Here is a 20,340-nt window from a genome sequence, read left to right as displayed (position 1 = left end):
GAGTTCTTCTTGTGTGCAAAGCACACAAATACCACACTTATTATTATTATTTTCAGCATCTCTTCTGCCCAGTTCTCCTTGCTGGTAGGGCAAGAGAAATCGGTTTTTGTATTGTTTTCCAGGCAGTAGCTTTCATTAAGAACGTAGGATGTGTCAAGAGGCTTCCTCCTGTAATTCCAAATCCTCCAGTGACCAACAGCCCTGGGGCCCTTGGGAGGTGGCAGATTCCAAAACAAGAAATGACTTCTGGTGCTTTGTGTCGCGTTACTGAAAATGCAAATGAAATAAATATATATCCCTTTGTGCAGGACAGAGACAGGAGGAAGATAAGTGAGGAGACATTTGATAGAAAGTAAGGCAGTCCAAGACCAGCTGAAGTGGTATGTTAAATTTGCAACTGAGATAAGTCATGAGGTTCTGAATATATACGAAAGGGTAGTCGTACAGGACTCAACATGGAGTATTCTATAAAGTAAGAACCATTTTGGGAAGAGGTATTTTCTCTGAAAACGTAACTTTCACGAATGCCTAGTTGTCCATGGTACTCCACGAAGGCACTGGTCAATCTGTCGGTGCTATTTATTGAGCGCACTTACTGTGTGCAGAGCACTCTACTAAGAACATGGGAGAGTACAATACAGCAAAGATAGTAGGCACGTTTCCTGCCCACAAGATACTTAGCTGGCTAGGCGGGGAGACAGACATTAATATATATGTCATCATCATCATCATCAATCGTATTTATTGAGCGCTTACTGTGTGCAGAGCACTGTACTAAGCGCTTAGGAAGTACAAGTTGGCAGCGTATAGAGACAGTCCCTACCCAACAGTGGGCTCACAGTCTAAAAGGGGGAGACAGACATACACCAAACATACACTTTGCACATAGTAAGCGCTTAACGAATGCCATTATATATTATTATTGTATTATTATATTATATATTATTATTATAATATATATTATATAATAATAATTATATTAATTGTATATTATTATATATAGAATACAGTGGGGCTGAGCGGGGGAGGGATATCAAGTGCTTAAGGAATTCAGATCCACATGGGTAGGTGATGCAGGAGGGAGTCGGAGAAACGAGGGCCTAATCATGGAAGGCCTCCTGGAGGAGATGTGAATGTAATAAGGCTTCGAAAGTGGAGAGTGGTGATCTGAAATATATGAAGGGGGAGGGAGTTCCATCCCAGAGGGTGTACATGGGGAAGAGGTCAGTGGCGTTATAGAGGAGTACAGTGAGTAGGTTGGCGTTAGAGAATAGCGTGGGCTGGATTGAATTAGGAAATCACCACTGATTGTTGAAGTTTGTTCAGGGGTGCATGACTGATTGAAGAGGCCAGTATGAGGCAACCCTCTCTCCCTCCGGGCCCCCCCTCGTTCACCCATATTGTGACGACCCCTCGTGTTGTCAGGTTTGTTGCTTGCAGCCCCTAGCATCGCCTTCACTTCCTCACGCTCCCAAAGAGCCGCTCCTTTTTTTCATAATGGCATTTATTAAGCGCTTACTATGTGCAAAGCACTGTTCTAAGCGCTGGGGAGGTTACAAGGCGATCAGGTTGTCCCATGGGGGGCTCACAGTCTTCATCCCCATTTTACAGATGAGGTAACTGAGGCCCAGAGAAGTGACTTCCCCAAAGTCACACAGCTGACAATTGGTGGAGCCGGGACTTGAACCCATGACCTCTGACTCCAAAGCCCGGGCTCTTTTCCACTGAGCCACGCTGCTTTTCTGGATTGCAGGGCGCAGTGCCGGTTTGTCTGCCACAGTTTTCTGCACATTTCCAGCAGTCATGCCCCAGCAACTGAGGCTTTGCTTGAACGTGACCGTAAAACTTTTTCTCTAGCCCTGCGTGGTTCTGGCCGCTCTTTATATGCTCACCAGGCGGCAGCTTTTTGGGCTTCCTGCTGCTGTCGTTCATTCTCCTCCCCACGTCCCACCCAGCCGTACTGGGGTGAGCAGAGCCGTAGAGCAGGTAGACTGACTTGGTTCTAGACCATGTTGCTTATGCTCCGGCCTGGCCTCTTCGTTTTGAGTTTGGCCCAGAAGGGTCACTGATTCACTCAATCGTATTTATTGAGCGCTTACTGTGTGCAGAGCACGGTACTAAGCGCTTGGGAAGGACAAGATGAAACTGTCAAGGGGACTCTCTTAGCTGGACTACAGAAATAGCCTCTTTACTGGCTTCCTTGTCTCTAGTCTCTCCCCTCTTCAGTCTGTCTTGCATGCAGCGACAGGTACCCTCTTTTTAAAAACGCCGACCAGGTCACATCACTCCCTTCCTCAGAAAAAAATCCCTCCTTCCCGCAGAAATCTCCCAGTGGTACCCCATTGCTCCCCAAGGTCTCCTAAACCATCAGCTTCAAGGCTCCCTTTTAACCTTGCTGTTCTCTTCTCCCTCTGTGCCCCAGCTAGTTCTCTTGGCTTTTCCTTAACCTAACTGTTCCTGCCCTGTAATTTTCCCACCTCCAAACTCTTGCTCATGTTTTTCCCTGCCCCTGAGTCTCCCTTCCTCCCCCACCCTACCAGAGTGCATCCTTGCCCTCCTAAAAGTCACCCGTTCTGGGAGAAAATGTTCCTTGATTCATGGTGGTTCTAAGCTGGAAAGCCACCTGGAGGCCCTTTGGCCCCACTTCAACACGCACATTAGAAAAGTTATATGTTTGTACATATTTATTACTCTATTTATTTTACTTGTGCATATCTATTCTATTGATTTTATTTTGTTAGTATATTTGGTTTTGTTCTCTGTCTCCCCCTTTTAGACTGTGAGCCCACTGTTGGGTAGGGACTGTCTCTATATGTTGCCAACTTGTACTTCCCAAGCGCTTAGTACAGTGCTCTGCACACAGTAAGTGCTCAATATTGTACTTCCCAAGCGCTTAGTACAGTGCGCTGCACACAGTAAGTGCTCAATAAATACGATTGAATGAATGAATGATTGATTGATTGATTTCCCCCATCTTTTCCGACATGCCATCTCCTCAGTGGCAGCCTCCTCAGCACGGAGGCATATATTGGTTTGATAGCTGTGTATTCTCTTGGGTCTATTCATTCATTCATTCAGTCGTTTTATTGAGAGCTTACTGTGTGCAGAGCACTGTACTAAGCGCTTGGGAAGTACAAGTTGGTAGTGTATAGAGACAGTTCCTACCCAACAACGGACTCACAGTCTAGAAGGGGGAGGCAGACAACAAAACAATCGTATTTATTGAGCACTTACTGTGTGCAGAGCACTGTACTAAGCGCTTGGGAAGTACAAGTTGGCAACGTATAGAGACGGTCCCTTCCCAACAACGGGCTCACAGTCTAGAAGGGGGAGACAGACAACAAACATGTGGACAGGTGTCAAGTCGTCAGAACAAATAGCATTAAAGCTAAATGCACATCATTAACAAAATAAATAGAATCGTAAATATCGGTTAATCTCGTTTCTCCCTCTCATTCATTCATTCATTCAGTCGTATTTATTGAACACTTACTGTGTGCACAGCACTGTACTAAGCACTTGGGAAGTACAAGTCGGCAACATAGACGGTCCCTACCCAACAACGGGCTCACAGTCTAGAAGGGGGAGACAGACAACAAAACATATAGAAGGTGTCAAAATCGTCAGAACAAATAGAATTAAATGATCTGTGTCCAACCTGATAGTACCCGGCACATAGTAAGTGCTTAACAAGAACCATTAAAAAAAAAAAAGAAGGGTAGGGGTGGAGGGGATTCAGAAAGGACACCAAGTATATACCTGCCATCTCACCACATTGTCGGTTAATCAGTCAGTCAGTATTTATTTGTTTTTTATTTTATTATGGTATTTGTTGAGTACTTACTATGTGTCAAACACTGTTTAAACCCTGGGTTAGGTTCAAGCTAATCAAGTTGGACACAGTTCATGTTCCTCATGGGGCTCACAGTCTAAGTAGAGGGTAGAACAGGTATCCCCATTTTATAGTTGGAGGAAACCGGCACAGAGAAGTTAAGTGACTTGCCCAAAGTCACACAGCAAGTAACCAGCAGAGGCGGAATTAGAACCCAGGTCATTCTGACTCCCAGAGCCCAGTGCAAGTCACTGGGCAAGTCACTTGAATTCTCTGGGCCTCAGTTACCTCCTCCGTAAACTGGGGATTGGGACTGCGAGCCCTATGTGGGACAAGGACTGTAGCCAGCCCGAATTGCTTGTATCTGCCCCAGTACTTAGTACAGTGTCTGGCACATAGTAAATCCTTAACAAATACGATAATAATAATAATAATGAGTTTGGGGTTGTGCAGGCGAGAATAACTTTATATTCCCAGACCCGTGCTCTTTCCACTAGGCCACGCTGCACTTATTGTGTGCCGAGTAGTATACTGGCACTTGGAAAAGTACAGTACAACAGAGTTGGTAGACCTGATTCCTGCCCAAAGGAGTTTACAGTCTACAGGGGAAACAAACATGGCAATAAATTGCACACAGGGGAAAGGCCGGGTATAAAGGTAGTTATACAAGTGCTGGGGAACTGAGGGTGGGGTGAATATCAAGTGTTTAAAGGCTACAGATCCAAATGCACAGGTGACTCAGGAGGGAGAGTGAGTAGGGGAAATGGGGGCTTAGTCTAGGAAGGCGTCTTGGAGGGGATGTGATCGAGGAAGGCTTTGAAGATGGGGAGAGTGGTGGTCTTCGGACGTGAGCATACAGTCCTCCCCTTCCTTCCTCTCCCCCTCGTCCCCCTCTCCATCCCCCCCATCTTACCTCCTTCCCTTCCCCACTGCACCTGTATATATGTATATATGTTTGTACGTATTTATTACTCTATTTATTTTACTTGTACATATCTATTCTATTTATTTTATTTTGTTAGTATGTTTGGTTTTGTTCTGTGTCTCCCCCTTTTAGACTGTGAGCCCACTGTTGGGTAGGGACTGTCTCTATATGTTGCCAATTTGTACTTCCCAAGCGCTTAGTACAGTGCTCTGCACATAGTAAGCGCTCAATAAATACGATTGATTGATTGATTGATTGTAGGTGACTATAAGCTCATCGTGGGCAGGGAATGTTCCTCCCGACTCCATTAACGTTGCACTCTCCCAAGAGTATAGTAGAGCGCTCTGCACACAGTAAGTACCCAAATAAATGCAATTGATTGATTGAAGTCGGAGGGAGTTCCAGACCAGTGGGAGGATGTGGGCAAAGGTTTGGTGGTGAGAAAGACCAGATTGAGGTACAGCGAGAAGTTGGAATTAGAGGAGCACAGTGTATAGCGTGGGTGGAATAGGAAAAACAGGTAGGAAGGAGAGAGCTGATGGACTGCTGATGATAAGGGGTTTCTGGTGGATTTCATTCATTCATTTATTCAATTGTTCAATCATTCAGTTGTATTTATTGACTGCTTACTGTGGGCAGAGCACTGTACTAAGCGCTTGGGAGGTACAAGTCGGCAACATATAGAGATGGTCCCTACCTAACAACGGGCTCACAGTCTAGAAGGGGGAGACAGACAACAAAACACAACATGTAGACAGGTGTCAGAATAATCAGAACAAATAGAATTAAAGCTATAATGCACATCATTAACAAAATAAATAGAGTAGTAAATGTGTACAAGTAAAATAGAGTAATAAATCTGCGCAAACGTATATACTACATCACCCACACGGCAACACTTTTTTCAAAAAAAATTTGTCATGTGCTTCTTACAGGCCAGGTACTGTACTAAAAGTGCTGGTGGATGGCTTTAGATTGTAAATGCCTGATCTGTAAAATGGGGATTAAGACTGTGAGCCCCCCGAGGGACAACCTGATCACCTTGTAACCTCCCCAGCGCTTAGAACAGTGCTTTGCACATAGTAAGCGCTCAATAAATGCCATCATTATTATTATTATTATTATTATCTTATTTTTGAACATCCCCTTCAGGCATCGTGTACTTTTTAGGCCCTCAGCAAATACTGTAGCTGCAGACCCCAATACTCTGAAGAGCAGCAATACGTCCACAGGTTTGAAGTCTTCCACCCTTAGGACATGAAACTGACCCTAAAGGGGTCATAGCTTCAACTCACTTGGGTTAATGGGGAGGGATGAAAGTGGGGATGGGCATTTATCGGGAAGATGAGGATGGCTGGATGAGTTCTGCCGCTTGTCTGCTGTGTGACCTTGGGCAAGTCACTTGAGTTCTCCGAGCCTCAGTTACCTCGTCCGTAAACTGGGGATTGGGACCGCGAGCCCTAGGTGGGACAAGGACTTGTGTCCAGCCCGATTTGCTGGTATCCGCCTCAGTGTTTAGTACAGTTTCTGGCACATAAGTGCTTAACAAATACAATAATAATAATAATGATGAGTTCGGGGGTGTGCAGGTGAGAATAACTTTGTATGTTTTCTCCGCCTCCTGTAATCTCTAAATGAAGTGAGCTCCTGGGCTCTGCTGATTTCCCCTGCCTTGCTGAAGGGTACTCGTGAGGCAAGGTAGCAGAAAGCACAGACCACCCTCAGATTCTTCCCTCCCCACCCCACCGTGCCAGGAGGCGATGCACAAATAGTTTGGGCTTGGACTTCTCTATACACCTACTGGAAGATGTGTCAAGTGGAGGAGCCCAGCTACTTCTGTTCTCACTTCCCCTGCCCTTTGCAGGGAGCCAGAGCAAAACCCAGAAAGAAAGGCTCTGTGCCTCAATTTCTTAGAATTGTGGGATTTAAGTGCTTACTACGTGCCAAGCACTGTTCTAAATCCTGGGGTAGAAACAAGGTAATCGGGTCAGACACTGTCCCCGTCCCACATGGGGCTCACAGTCTTAATCCCCGTTTTACAGATGAGGTAACAGAGGCACAGAGAAGTTAAGGGAGTTGCCCAAGATCACATAGCAGGCGGAGCCAGGATTAGAACCCACGCCCTCCGACCTCCAGACCCATTAGGTCACGCTGCTTAAGTGCCATGGGGGTGGAATTTGCTGCTCTTCTCATACGACTCGGTCTCCGCATGAAAGGGGTAACTAAAATGTGTTCGAGAACGAAGATTGGAAAAAGAGCCGAGGATGGTTTATGTAAATTTCTGGGCCCAATCATGATCATCATCATCAATCGTATTTATTGAGCGTTTACTGTGTGCAGAGCACTGTACTAAGCGCTTGGGAAGTACAAGTTGGCAACATATAGAGACAGTCCCTACCCAACAGTGGGCTCACAGTCAATAGCATTTATTGATGTATGAGTCCTCAGTAAGATCTCCCCAACTTTGGGCAGTTTTGAATATTCGTTTGTTTTGGGTTTTTCTCCTCTGTTTTTTTGTTTTGGTTTTGTTTTAATTTCCAAAGCTCGAAAGTTGGTTCCTGAGTGCTTGGATTTGGCTCAGTGGTGTGCAGGAGTGAGGGTGAACTGGACAGACTAATAATAATAATTATTATAATAATATTTAAGTAGTTGCTATATGCCAAGCACTAAACTAAACTTTGGGGTAGGTGCATTATAATCAGGTCAGACACAGTCCCTGCCCCACTGGGTGCTCATAGTCTAAGTAGGAGGAAGAGAACAGGTATCGAATCCCCATTTTTCAGATTCATTCATTCATTCAATCGCATTTATTGAGCGCTTACTGTGTGCAGAGCACTGTACTAAGCGCTTGGGAAGTACAAGTTGGCAACATATAGAGATGGTCCCCACCCAACAGTCTAGAAGCAGCGTGACTCAGTGGAAAGAGCCCGGGCTTTGGAGTCAGAGATCATCGGTTCAAATCCTGGCTTCACCACATGTCTGCTGTGTGACCTTGGGTAAGTCACTTAACTTCTCTGAGCCTCAGTTACCTCATCTGTAAAATGGGGGTGAAGACTGTGAGCTCCACATGGGACAACCTCATTACCTTGTTTCCCCTCCCCAGCACGTAGAACAGTGCTTTGCACGTAGTAAGCGCTTAACAAATGCCATTATTATTATTATTAGAAGGGGGAGACAGAGAACAAAACAAAACATTAACAGAATAAAATAAATAGAATAAATATGTACAAGCAAAATAAATAAATAAATAGAGTAATAATAGAGATGAGGAAACAGGCCCAGAGAAGTGAAGAGACTTTCCCAAGGCTACACAGCAATCAATCAATCAATCGTATTTATTGAGCGCTTACTGTGTGCAGAGCACTGTACTAAGCGCTTGGGAAGTACAAGTTGGCAACATATAGAGACAGTCCCTACCCAACAGTGGGCTCACAGTCTAGAAGGGGGAGACAGAGAACAAAACCAAACATATTAAGAAAATAAAATAAATAGAATAGATAGGTACAAGTTAAATAGAGTAATAAATATGTACATACATATATACAGGTGCTGTGGGGAAGGGAAGGAGGTAAGACGGTGGGGATGGAGAGGGGGATGAAGGGGAGAGCAAACAAACAAGTGGGAGAGCCAGGATTAGAACCCAGGTCCTCCTTACTCCCAGGCACGTGCTCTATCCATTAGGCCACGCTGCCTTTTCTTTAGGCTCTGCCCCCGTGTAAGACGAGAGAGACCGCTGACTTGAAATGACTGCGTTCTCCTTCAGAGCCTGAAGTTGACTTTGAGGCTAGAACAGGGGAGCTATTTCTTATTTTATTTTGTTAATATGTTTGGTTTTGTTGTCTGTCTCCCCCTTCTAGACTGTGAGCCCACTGTTCGGTAGAGACCGTCTCTATATGTTGCCAACTTGTACTTCCCAAGCGCTTAGTACAGTGCTGTGCACACAGTAAGCGCTCAATAAATGTGATTGATCGATTCTCCACAGCAGTTTTGGTATTTGGAATGGAATCTAGTATTTTTGTGTGTGTGTGATATTAGTTATTCTTAGGAATGACTAAGAATTTTCAGAAGGTTCCAGGCACTGAAAATAGATGTAATCCCTGCTTAAGTTGCCAACTTGTACTTCCCAAGCGCTTAGTACAGTGCTCTGCACACAGTAAGCACTCAATAAATACGATTGATTGATTAAGGGTGCACGGCCTGAATTGAAATGGTGCTTTAGCCAAGGGCAGTTCCCTTGCTACCTGCCCAAAGACCTGTTTCTTAATGGCGCTGGGACTGAAGGGACTTTGTGTAATGTCTAGAAAAACAGGTGATTCTGAAACTGATTAGCTAGTAAATCCTGTTCTATCCCCGAGTTGATTGCAAGATCAAATTCCAATGGGTTTCATTATCCGTGGAGTAAGGAAACACGGTCCTCCGTACACGTCCTTCACCAGGAGGCCAGAGACAAATGGAAGGACCTGGTCGTGGGTTCTAACCCTGGCTCTGCCACTTGTCCGCTCCGTGGCTTTGGGCAAGTCACTTTACTTCTCCGTACCTCAGTTACCTCGTCTGTAAATTGGGGATTAAGACCGTGAGCCCCATCTGGGACAGAGACTGTGTCCAACCTGACTACCTTGTATCTACTCTATAGTGCTTAGAACAGTACCTGGCGCATAGTAAGCGCTTAACAAGTACCATGATTATTATTAATTATTATGGGTCATTTTGGGTCCCCGTAACGATTCCATCACCAGCTCGGGAGTCCCCGTCTGCGAAAATCTGAAGTAGACTAAGAACTTCGTTGTGCTTCTGCTCGCATTTTTCCCCGGCTAGCTGTAGTGACCATAAGAATATTAATAATCATGGCATTTGTTAAGCATCTACTGAGTACCAGGCACTGTACTAGAAGGGGGAGACAGAGAACAAAACCAAACATGTTAGCAAAATAAAATGAATAGATATGTACAAGTTAGAGTAATATGTACATATACGTGCTGGGGTGAAAATGAGCAAATGCAGTCCCCGTCCCACTCGAGGCTCACAGTCTCAATCCCCATTTTACACATAAGGTATCTGAGGCCCAGAGACGTGAAGCGACTTGCCCGGGGTCACACAGCAGAAAAGCGGTGGAGCTGGGATTAGAACCCATGACCTTCAGATTCCCGGGCCCGTACTCTGTCCACACTCCACCGTGCTGCTTCTTTAGCTGCCCTAGCTCCCCCGGCCCCCTCTTAACTCGTCCCAGTTCCCGGTCGGGCCCAGTGCCGTGGTCAGTGAGGTTCCTTGGGAGCGGGGGGTGGGCGTGGGGGGTCCGGTGCCGCTTGCTGTGCGGGCCCTTGACCGCAGCTCTCTTTGCCGTTTGTGTCCAGGCGGCAGCACCACCGGTAGCTTCGCGGGAGGCAAGGCTAGGCCCGAGGCTGAGGCCCGGGAGAACAAGGAGGGATTCCTTACCAAACTTAAGAAAATGTTTAGCTCCTGATACCCCAACAGAGGTAGGAAACCTTGAGGTGTTTTGTTTTATTTTCTTGTTTTCCCCCCTGAGCCAACTGCTCTCTCCTCCACACATCTCTCAGATGTAGGAGAAGGTTTAGGGTGGCCTTGTTTTGCTCCACTTAGCCTCAGGCCGTACAACCATTGGAGGAAAGGATTTTCAGTTTCATTAGAGAGGTGCCAGAAGCCGGTGGTATAGGGCTGAATCATTTTGGAGTCGGCAGCCTTCTGTGGGGGATCTTCTGTCATATTAAACCATTCAATCATCATTTCTATTCGGGGTTAGCTAACAACCGCCCTTCAAGGGAGGTCTTTTGCCCGGCCCCCAACAGTGGCAAAGTGGGTTTCAGAGAAATCATTAGCCCGGGGTCCCAAAGTGAACGGCGGCCGAGCTGGAATTAGAACTCTGAACTCTTTTAAGGCCCGAATCCGTTGCTTAGCTCATCGAGCCACGGGCCCCTTGGGGGACTCAGTTCTGGGGAAAGCCTTGACGTCCTTACCTAGGTCACTTCCTCAAAAGACCAGAACCCAGCTGCCCATGAGAGGCCTGACTCCTGGTGTTTCCCCGATCCATTATTTGTGCGTGTACACGCTTCTCTCACCGGGCTATGTCCAGTCGACAAGCCCAGTCCTTTACCTCCAACCTCCCAAGGGTTAAGACACTGGACCGTTCTCATTGCCGGGCTGAAGTAAGGGTGAATTTTCTCTTCTTTTTTTTTTTCCCCCTCACAGGCAAGCGTTCTACTGGAAACTAGGCACAAGAAGCTAATCCTCTCCGTTGGAGGAAGAAAAAATAATCATTCTTTGCCAGATGGCCTTGAAGATGAAAGGACTCTAGGCTAGCAGTACAGTGCAACTGCATTCAGAGGTACCATGAACTACTTTGGCGACAAATAAAATCACGTGACAGATCCCTGCCTAGAAAAGCGGACGGACCAGTGGTGGCAGTAGGACAGAAATCTTAAATGGATGACCCCGGTTTTCTATTCTCGGAGGTGTAATTTGAGCCACTCTGGCTCAGCAGGAAGTGGGAATGTTGCCGGCTTATTTTCATTTTTAATTCGGAGCTCAGTATGGTGGAAGTCTTGGCTGTAGAATGAAAAACTCTGCTTTTACAGCTTAAAATGAAGCCTTAAGCTGCACGAAGCTGTGAAGTAATTGGTTTCCTCCTCAGTTAAACCCTTTGAGGATTTCCCGAATGAATCTGTTCCCACTGGCCCTCTTCTCCAGGAATCTGCTCGCCTTGGTGGTAATGCTGTCCCCTCCTATTTAAGGTTTGATAGGCCAGGAATCATCATGCAGTTTTAACTATGTGACAGTCACTTCCTTGTGGTATCGAGCACTCAAACCTCACCTTTCAGTGAGTCCCTTAAAAGAAGGACTTGGAAGGAATCGTCAGAGTCTGCGGAGGTAGAAGAGTATGAGGCCTGAGAGACTGGAGGTTTAGTTGATCACTTTTCAGGTTGTTGGCTGCATGGGATAATTCTCATTATCAAAATCACCTTCCCCCCCCCCAGCCCCCGTTCACCCCATCTCCCTCACACTGGAGTTTTGTCAGCCGAAGGTAGTTCACAGAGCAAGCCTGAATGATTCCTCTTTCCAGAATCAAAATACTTACTATCCGCTCTGAAATACGTACTGCAGGGGAGACAGAAAAAGGGTCACATAAAAACTGGCTAACCTCCGACCATTGACGGGGGTCATCACCTCTTACAAGAAGAAAAGTCAGTGCCAGAGAAATACCTTTTAAATTATTTAAGAACTACTGTTGCTTCATCTGTGTGTTCGTTTCAAAATAAGTAATCCACCTAGTTTGATTTTTCCAGAGTCGACCTATAGCGAGAGGTAACTGATTTCATAGCCACGGCCTGTTGTCTGGTGTTAGTTTCCAAAGCATTTGGAAGTCCGTATGCTAAAATTTTGACACGGTAACAAAGAGCGTCTCTGAATAGCCCCCCCCCTTTAGTTTATTTTTAATTTGCTAAAATAAAGCATATATTGATGCCTAATTATGCATCTGTAAAGTGATTCTGTATTGATGTAAATAAGATTATATACTGCTAAGAGATATTTAAAATCTAATGTGTGGTCTTTTCTTTTTTGGAAAAAGATGCTCAAACTAGGCTTTGGTCGTCTCTGGGAAAATCAGTGTAATAGAAATAATTGTATTAAGCACTTACTATGTGTCAAGCACTCTATAAGGACTTATAAGAGGTTGATCTCACCCAGGAAAAATTGGCACTTTTTTTTAAGTGGTATTTGTTAGGCACCTTCTATGTGCCAGGCACTGTACTAAGCCCTGATGCTCTGTGCTCCACTTTAAGAAAGGAAAATGAATTAGGTGACCGAGAAACATAAGCTCCTCATTGGCGACAACTGTGGTACTCCATTATTCTGAACTCCCCAAGCACTTAGTGCAGTGTACTGCACTGTGACCACTGAATAAAGGCTGCTGCTACTTCTGCTACCATTCATTCATTCATTCAATCGTATTTATTGAGCGCTTACTGTGTGCAGAGCACTGTACTAAGCGCTTGGGAAATACAAGTTACCACTAGCACATCAGAGAAAGAGAAGGGATTGGTAGGTGCCTCCCCTTACTAGCGAGCGCCATAGGGTTAGGCGAAAGCAAGGGAATTCGAGAGGCTGTTTGCAAATGGGGTCGAGAGGCTGTTTGCAAATGGGGTCCCAGCCATGCCATTCATTCATTCATTCATTCGTATTTATTGAGCACTTACTGTGTGCAGAGCACTGTACTAAGTGCTTGGGAAGTACAAGTTGGCAACATATAAGAGACGGTCCCTTACCCAACAACGGGCTCACAGTCTAGAAGGGGGAGACAGACAATGAAACAAAACATTTGGACAGATGTCAAGTCATCAGAACAAATGGAATTAAAGCTAAATGCACATCATTAACAAAATAAATAGAATAGTAAAGGTGTGCAAGTAAAATAAATGGAGTAATAAATCTGTGCAAACATACTACATCACCCAAATGGTAACGCTTTTTTTTTTTTAATTTGTTATGCGCTTCCTACAGACCAGGTACCGTACTAAGTGCTGGGGTAGATTCGAAGTAATCGGGTGGGACACAGTCTCTGGCCCACATGGGGCTCAGAGTCTTAATTCCCATTTTACAGATGAGGTAACTGAAGCACAGAGAAGTTGAGTGACTTGCTCGAAGTCACAAAGCAGACGAGTGGCAGAAGACCCAGGTCTTCTGACTTCCAAGCCTGTGCTCTGTCAGACATTGGCCGCTCAGTTGCCAAGACCACGTTTCCAGATCCGTACTCCAGCCTGACTCTTAACCCTGGCCTTAAGAACACTAATAATAATAAGGATGGTATTTGTTAAGCGCTTACTATGTGCAAAGCACCATTCTAAGCGCTGGGGAGGTTACAAGGTGATCAAGTTGTCCCACGGGGGGCTCACGGTTTTAATCCCCATTTGACAGGTGAGGGAACTGAGGTACAGCGAAGTTAAGTGACTTGCCCAGAGTCACACAGCTGACAGTTGGCGGAGCCAGGATTTGAACCCATGGCCTCTGACTCCAAAGGCCGTGCTCTTTCCACTGAGCCATGCTGCTTCTCAGAAGACTATCCAAAAAACCCTTGATCTAAATCTGCCATTTGGTCAGTAGCATGATGCCACTGCAATTCTGTTTGCATGCGAACGAAAGCTTCTTGGAACTTTGGGCCTGTTCTCTCTAGGCTATCTTAGTTTGAGGGAGCGCTTTTTCCATTCATCATCATCATCATCATCATCATCATCAATCGTATTTATTGAGCGCTTACTATGTGCAGAACACTGTACTAAGTGCTTGGGAAGTACAAATTGGCAACATATAGAGACAGTCCCTACCCAACAGTGGGCTCACAGTCTAAAAGGGGGAGACAGAGAACAAAACCAAACATACTAACAAAATAAAATAAATAGAATAGATATGTACAAGTAAAATAAATAGAGTAATAAATATGTACAGACATATATACAGGTGCTGTGGGGAAGGGAAGGAGGTAAGATGTGGGGGGGATGGAGAGGGGGACGAGGAGGAGAGGAAGGAAGGGGCTCAGTCTGGGAAGGCCTCCATTCAATCAGATGGATGATGCACATTGCCCGGCTAATGATAAGCTCTGAGTGCAGAAACTGCCTCTTTTTTTTTTATAATGATATTGGGTAAGTGCACTGGACTAAGCGCTTGGGAAGTACAAGTTACCACTAGCACATCTCCGCTAACCATCAGCTGTGTGACTTTGGGCAAGTCACTTAACTTCTCTGTGCCTCAGTTCCCTCATCTGTCAAATGGGGATTAAAACTGGTTAAGTGCTCACTATAAGCCAGGCACCATACTCAGCGCTAAGGTAAATAATCAGGTAATTGTGGCCCACATGGGGCTCACGGTCTTAACCCCCGTTTTACAGATGAAGCCCAGAGACTTGCCCAGGGTCGCACAGACAGGTGGCAGAGTCAGGATTCGAACCCAGGCCTTCCTGCAGCCCCCGTCCCACTCTTGTGGTTCAGATAAAGTGGTGTGGATGGTGCCCAACTGACATCCTGCAGCAAATAGCAGCCAGTTGGCGATTTATGTATGTTCCATCCGGGCCTGTCCACATCTGGACCAACGCTGGGCTGTGTTCATCCCAGAAGCAGAGGTGTGACTTAGCGAGCCCAAGAAGCAACGTGGCCTGGTGGTTAGAGAACAGACCTGGGAATCAGAAGGATCTGGGTTCTAATTCCAGCTCTGCCACCTGTCCGCTGGGTCACTCTGGGCAAATCACTTCCCTTCTCTGTGCCTCAGTTACCTCATCCGTAAATGGAGATGTGCCCTATGGGACATGGGCTGTGTCCAACATCGTTTGTATCTGCCCCAGTGCTTGATGCAATACCTGGCACCTAGTAAGCCCTTAACAAATACTCTTTTAAAAAACGATGTGTTTCATTTTGACTGAGGTGGAAGGAAGGCAAGAGGCTCCAGCCAGGTGGGTGTTTCATTCCCCGAACCTAAGCCGCTCTGAGGTCACGTGCAGTGATGGGTGAGGACGCCATTAGCATCGGCTGCTGTTGACGTCTCCGGGACGGTCTGCTCGTTGCCAGTTTACCCCTATCCTCCTTGTCATCATCATCATCATCAATCGTATTTATTGAGCGCTTACTGTGTGCAGAGCACTGTACTAAGCGCTTGGGAAGTACAAGTTGGCAACATATAGAGACAGTCCCTACCCAACAGTGGGCTTACAGTCCCTTACCGGCTGTCCCACAGTTAGGCGCGAGAAGATTGGGCGGGAGAGCGTGGCAAAACCACCTCTGCAACGAAAGCTCAAGCACGGGCCGTTTATTGTTGTATTGTACTCTCCCAAGCACTTAGTACAGTGCTTGGCACACAGTAAGGGCCCAATAAATTTGATTGAATGGGTGGACATTGGTGTTTGAGCAACACTCCCTCAAAAGGCCAGGGGCCCGATAAGGTGCGCCACGGGACTTTTTGGGGGCACGGTACACAGGGCTGTCATGGATTCGAATTCCGGCTCCGCCACTTGTCAGCTGTGTGCCTTTGGGCAATCAATCAATCAATCGTATTTATTGAGCGCTTACTGTGTGCAGAGCACTGTACTAAGCACTTGGGAAGTACAAGTTGGCAACATATAGAGACAGTCCCTACCCAACAGTGGGCTCACAGTCTAAAAGGGGGAGACAGAGAACAAAACCAAACATACTAACAAAATAAAATACATAGAATAGATATGAACGAGTAAAATAGAGTAATAAATATGTACAAACATATATATATATATAGGTGCTGTGGGGAAGGGAAGGAGGTAAGATGAGGGGGATAGAGGGGGGTGGGGGGGAGAGGAAGGAAGGGGGCAAGTCACTTAACTTCTCTGTGCCTGTTACCTCATCTGTAAAATGGGATTAAGACTGTGAGCCCCATGTGGGACAACCCTGATAACCTTGTCATCCCCCCAGCGCTTAGAATAGTGCTTTGCACATAGTAAGCGCTTAACAAATACCATTAAAAAAAAAATCTGTGTGCAACTCACACCCATGGACTCCAGCTCGCTGTCAGTGGCATCACTGTTCCACCAAAAGACAACTCCATTTCTCTCCCAAGCACACCGGAGGCACCCAATAATGCCAGTGACTGGTGCGGTGGGCTGCTTCTGGAGTTCCCAGCTGAGGAAAATCCAAGGTTTCCAGTTTAACCTTCAACAAGAAGTTCACCATTTATAAAAGTCACTCAAGATGCAGACTGTAACCGTTCCAGAAAGAGTCTGCCTCCATCCCCGGAACTATCTGTTTCTGTGAGTCACGGGAAGGCGCTCGCCTTGGCACGGAGGGCTTTGGACGTTTCCCTTGGATGGGTTAAATGGTTCTGCAATGCAGGGATTACATTCTTACAAAACCCCACATTAAGGACAACTTGGGGTGTGGTACAACATTTGCACAAGCCGTTTCTTTTGGCGTGGAAATCTGTATACATATGACCTCGCAACAGTGGAAAAACATTCCTCAATTCTCTAGCAATGTTGTAGCCAAGACATTTAACTTCTCAGATGTGAGCTTCTAGCCATTAAACATGTGGAAAAGAGTTGCTGTGATTTTTCTCAGCACCTTATTGAGAGGCAGGACAAATCTCTCGTGAAAAATAATGGGGAAAAAAAACCTCCCACTTAACCACCTTTCTGTACTCCACCTGTCCCAGGTCGAAGAGCCTGTAGGTGTCATGTGATTCATTCATTTATCCAAACGTATTTATTGAACGCTTACTGTGTGCAGAGCACTGTACTAAGCGCTTGGGAAGAACAAGTTGGCAACATATAGAGACGGTCCCTACCCAACAGTGGGCTCACAGTCTAGAAGGGGTTGCTGAAAGGCATCCCCGGATTGGTCTCTTTTCAAGTGAACAGACTCAATTGATCCCTATTCCTTGAGTGTGCTTGAGGAGGGTATTAAGGCAGCGTGGCTCAGTGGAAAGAGCCCGGGCTTTGGAGTCAGAGGTCATGGGTTCAAATCCCGGCTCTGCCAGCTATCAGCTGTGTGACTTTGGGCAAGTCACTTCACTTCTCTGCGCCTCAGTTACCTCATCTGTAAAATGGGGATTAAAACTGTGAGCCCCCCTGTGGGACAACCTGATCACCTTGTAACCTCCCCAGCGCTTAGAACAGTGCACTGCACAAAGCGCTTAACAAATACCATCATCATTATTATTATTAAGTTTTAGAAGGAGGGGTGGGGGAGATTGTAACCCTGGCAGTTTAAAGATTTATGTTTTCCCTGGGATAAGATCTCAACAGATCTTATCATATCACTAATTGCTCCATCATTTATGGGACCTACTATCCCAGAAACTTTTATCAATCAATCAATCAATCAATCAGTCGTATTTATTGAGCGCTTACTGTGTGCAGAGCACTGTACTAAGGACTTGGGAAGTCCAAGTTGGCAACACATAGAGACAGTCCCTACCCAACAGTGGGCTTACCATGACACTGTCACCTAGCACGTTAATACATAAAACAGGGTAGCTAGACAGGGTTGACAGAGCAGGGTGAGAATGTTTGGGCCATTTTTATTTTATCATTATTTAACAGTCCCCTCCTTCCTCTTCCCCTCCCCATCCGCCCCCCCCGCCTTACCTCCTTCCCCTCCCCACAGCACCTGTATATATTTGTACATATTTATTACTCTATTTTACTTGTACATATTTATTCTATTTATTTTATTTTGTTAATATGTTTCGTTTGTTGTCTATCTCCCCCTTCTAGAGTGTGAGCCCGCTGTTGGGTAGGGACCGTCTCTATATGTTGCCAACTTGTACTTCCCAAGCACAGTGCTCTGCACACAGTAAGCGCTCAATAAATACGACTGACTGAATGAATAATTACGATTGAATGAATGAATGAACAGTGTTAAGTGCTATGTGCCAGGCAATATACTGGGTAGATATTCATTCGCTCAATTGTATTTATTGAGCACTTACTGTGTGCAGAGCACTGTACTAAGCGCTTGGGAAGTACAAGCCAACAATGGGCTCACAGTCTAGACTGGAAACAGTCCAGGTCCCACGTGGGGCTCAAACTTTTAATTCCCTTTTTACAGATGATGTAACAGGTCGAAAGCAGTGGCAATGACTTATCCAAGGCCACGTGGCAGAGCTGGATTTAGAACCCAGGTCCTTCCAACTCCCAGACCTGTGCTCTATAATAACAATAACAATAATGGCATTTACTAAGTGCTTACTATGTGCCAAGCACTGTTCTAAGCTAGGCCATGCTGCTTACTTCAAGCCATGTGAATTAAGTCGTAGTTCTCACGGAGTTTGGCCACTAAGATTAAATTAAAAAGCAATGCTATTTGCTGTGGAAGTCTTCCTATGGGCAACAGTGGATACAATTCAAGGAAGTTTATGGAAAGAAAAAAATATACGTTTCTAAATTTGATTCAAGCCAGCTGTACTCCCACTTGATACCTCTGGCACTGGGATCATCCTATTGTTTTATCATTACTGAATCATTAAGTAGTGTATTACCATAACTCAAATAATTTAAATATAACTATATAAATATACAGAAGCAGCGTGGCTCAGTGGAAAGAGCCTGGGCTTGGGAGTCAGAGGTCGTGGGTTCTAATCCCGGCTCCGCCACATGTCTGCTGTGTGACCTTGGGCAAGTCACTTAACTTCCCTGAGCCTCAGTTCCCTCATCTGTAAAACGGGAATGAAGACTGTGAGCCCCACGTGGGACAACCTAATCGCCTTGTATCCCCGCCGCCACCCCCAGCATTTAGAACAGTGCTTGACACATAGTAAGAGCTTAACAAATGCCATCATTATTATTATTACAACTAAAATTCACTGGTAACAGTGAACTTTAAACAATTACAATTAAGTACAGTATTGAGAAGAGCGTGGCCTAGTGGGAAAGAGTGTGGCTCAGTGGAAAGAGCCCGGGCTTTGGAGTCAGAGGTCATCGGTTCAAATCCCGGCTCCGCCACTTGTCAGCTGTGTGACTTTGGGCAAGTCACTTCACTTCTCTGGGCCTCAGTTACCTCATCTGCAAAATGGGGATTAAGACTGTGAGCCCCACGTGGGACAACCTGATCACCTTGTAAACTCCCCAGCACTTAGAATAGTGCTTTGCACATAGTGCTTAATAAACGCCATTATAAAGAAAAGCACATGGACCTGGGTTCTAAGTCCCCACTCTGCCACTTCTCTTTGCATCCTCTCTATATGTTGCCAACTTGTACTTCCCAAGCGCTTAGTACAGTGCTCTGCACACAGTAAGCGCTCAATAAATACGATTGATTGATTGATCCTCGGGCAAATATTTTAACTTCTAGGCCTGTGACCTCGCCTGTAAAATGGGGATTAAGACTGTGAGCCCTGTGTGGGACAGGAACTTTGTCCGACCGGATTATCTTATGTCTACTTCATCATCATCATCATCATCAATCGTATTTATTGAGCGCTTACTATGTGCAGAGCACTGTACTAAGCGCTTGGGAAGTACAAACTGGCAACATATAGAGACAGTCCCTACCCAACAGTGGGCTCACAGTCTAAAAGGGAGAGACAGAGAACAAAACCAAACATACTAACAAAATAAAATAAATAGAATAGATATGTACAAATAAAATAAATAAATAAAGAGTGAAAAATATGTACAAACATATATACATATATACAGGTGCTGTGGGGAAGGGAAGGAGGTAAGATGGGGGGAAGTACTTCAGCACTTAGTACAGTGGCAAGCACACAGTAAGCACTTTACACAAACCATTGTTTTTATTCCTGGCGGCACCTGCAGCAGTAGCTGTGATCCCCATCCTGACCTGGCCTCCTGGCCTTAGCCTTATTCCCACAGCTGGAGCCGTGGCTAGCAACATGGAAAGGGAAAGGGTGGTGGTTAAATATCAGGACAGGAAGGGAATTGATTTATCTATAGTGATGAGACATAACCAAGTATATTGTGGTAAGCAGCAAATACTGGTTGCATGGATCAGGGGGTGGCTGAAATCCGGTCTCTTGTTCGGTTTGTTAAACTTTAATCAGTTTCAGGCCTGGTGGCCCTGCTTTCTAGAGCTAATGTTTCCAGCAACCCAGCCCA

General features: G+C 45.6%; 1 protein-coding gene across 1 annotated transcript in view; it reads left to right on the top strand.

Moving 5' to 3' along the window:
- Positions 1–12,703, top strand: part of DNAJA3 (DnaJ heat shock protein family (Hsp40) member A3) — a 49,736-nt gene extending 37,033 nt beyond the window's left edge. Inside the window, exons 11-12 of the mRNA XM_038762731.1 lie at positions 10,109–10,231; positions 10,962–12,703. Of these exons, the coding sequence (XP_038618659.1) occupies positions 10,109–10,218 (110 nt within the window). The 3' untranslated portion in view covers positions 10,219–10,231; positions 10,962–12,703. The remainder of the gene's footprint in view (positions 1–10,108; positions 10,232–10,961) is intronic.
- The last annotated feature ends 7,637 nt before the right edge of the window (positions 12,704–20,340 follow it).

This window comes from Tachyglossus aculeatus, chromosome 21, assembly GCF_015852505.1.
Source record: "Tachyglossus aculeatus isolate mTacAcu1 chromosome 21, mTacAcu1.pri, whole genome shotgun sequence".
Taxonomy (NCBI): Eukaryota; Metazoa; Chordata; class Mammalia; order Monotremata; family Tachyglossidae; genus Tachyglossus; species Tachyglossus aculeatus.
The sequence above is the reverse complement of the archived record's forward strand: the minus strand, read 5'-3'. Positions and strand labels throughout refer to the sequence as shown.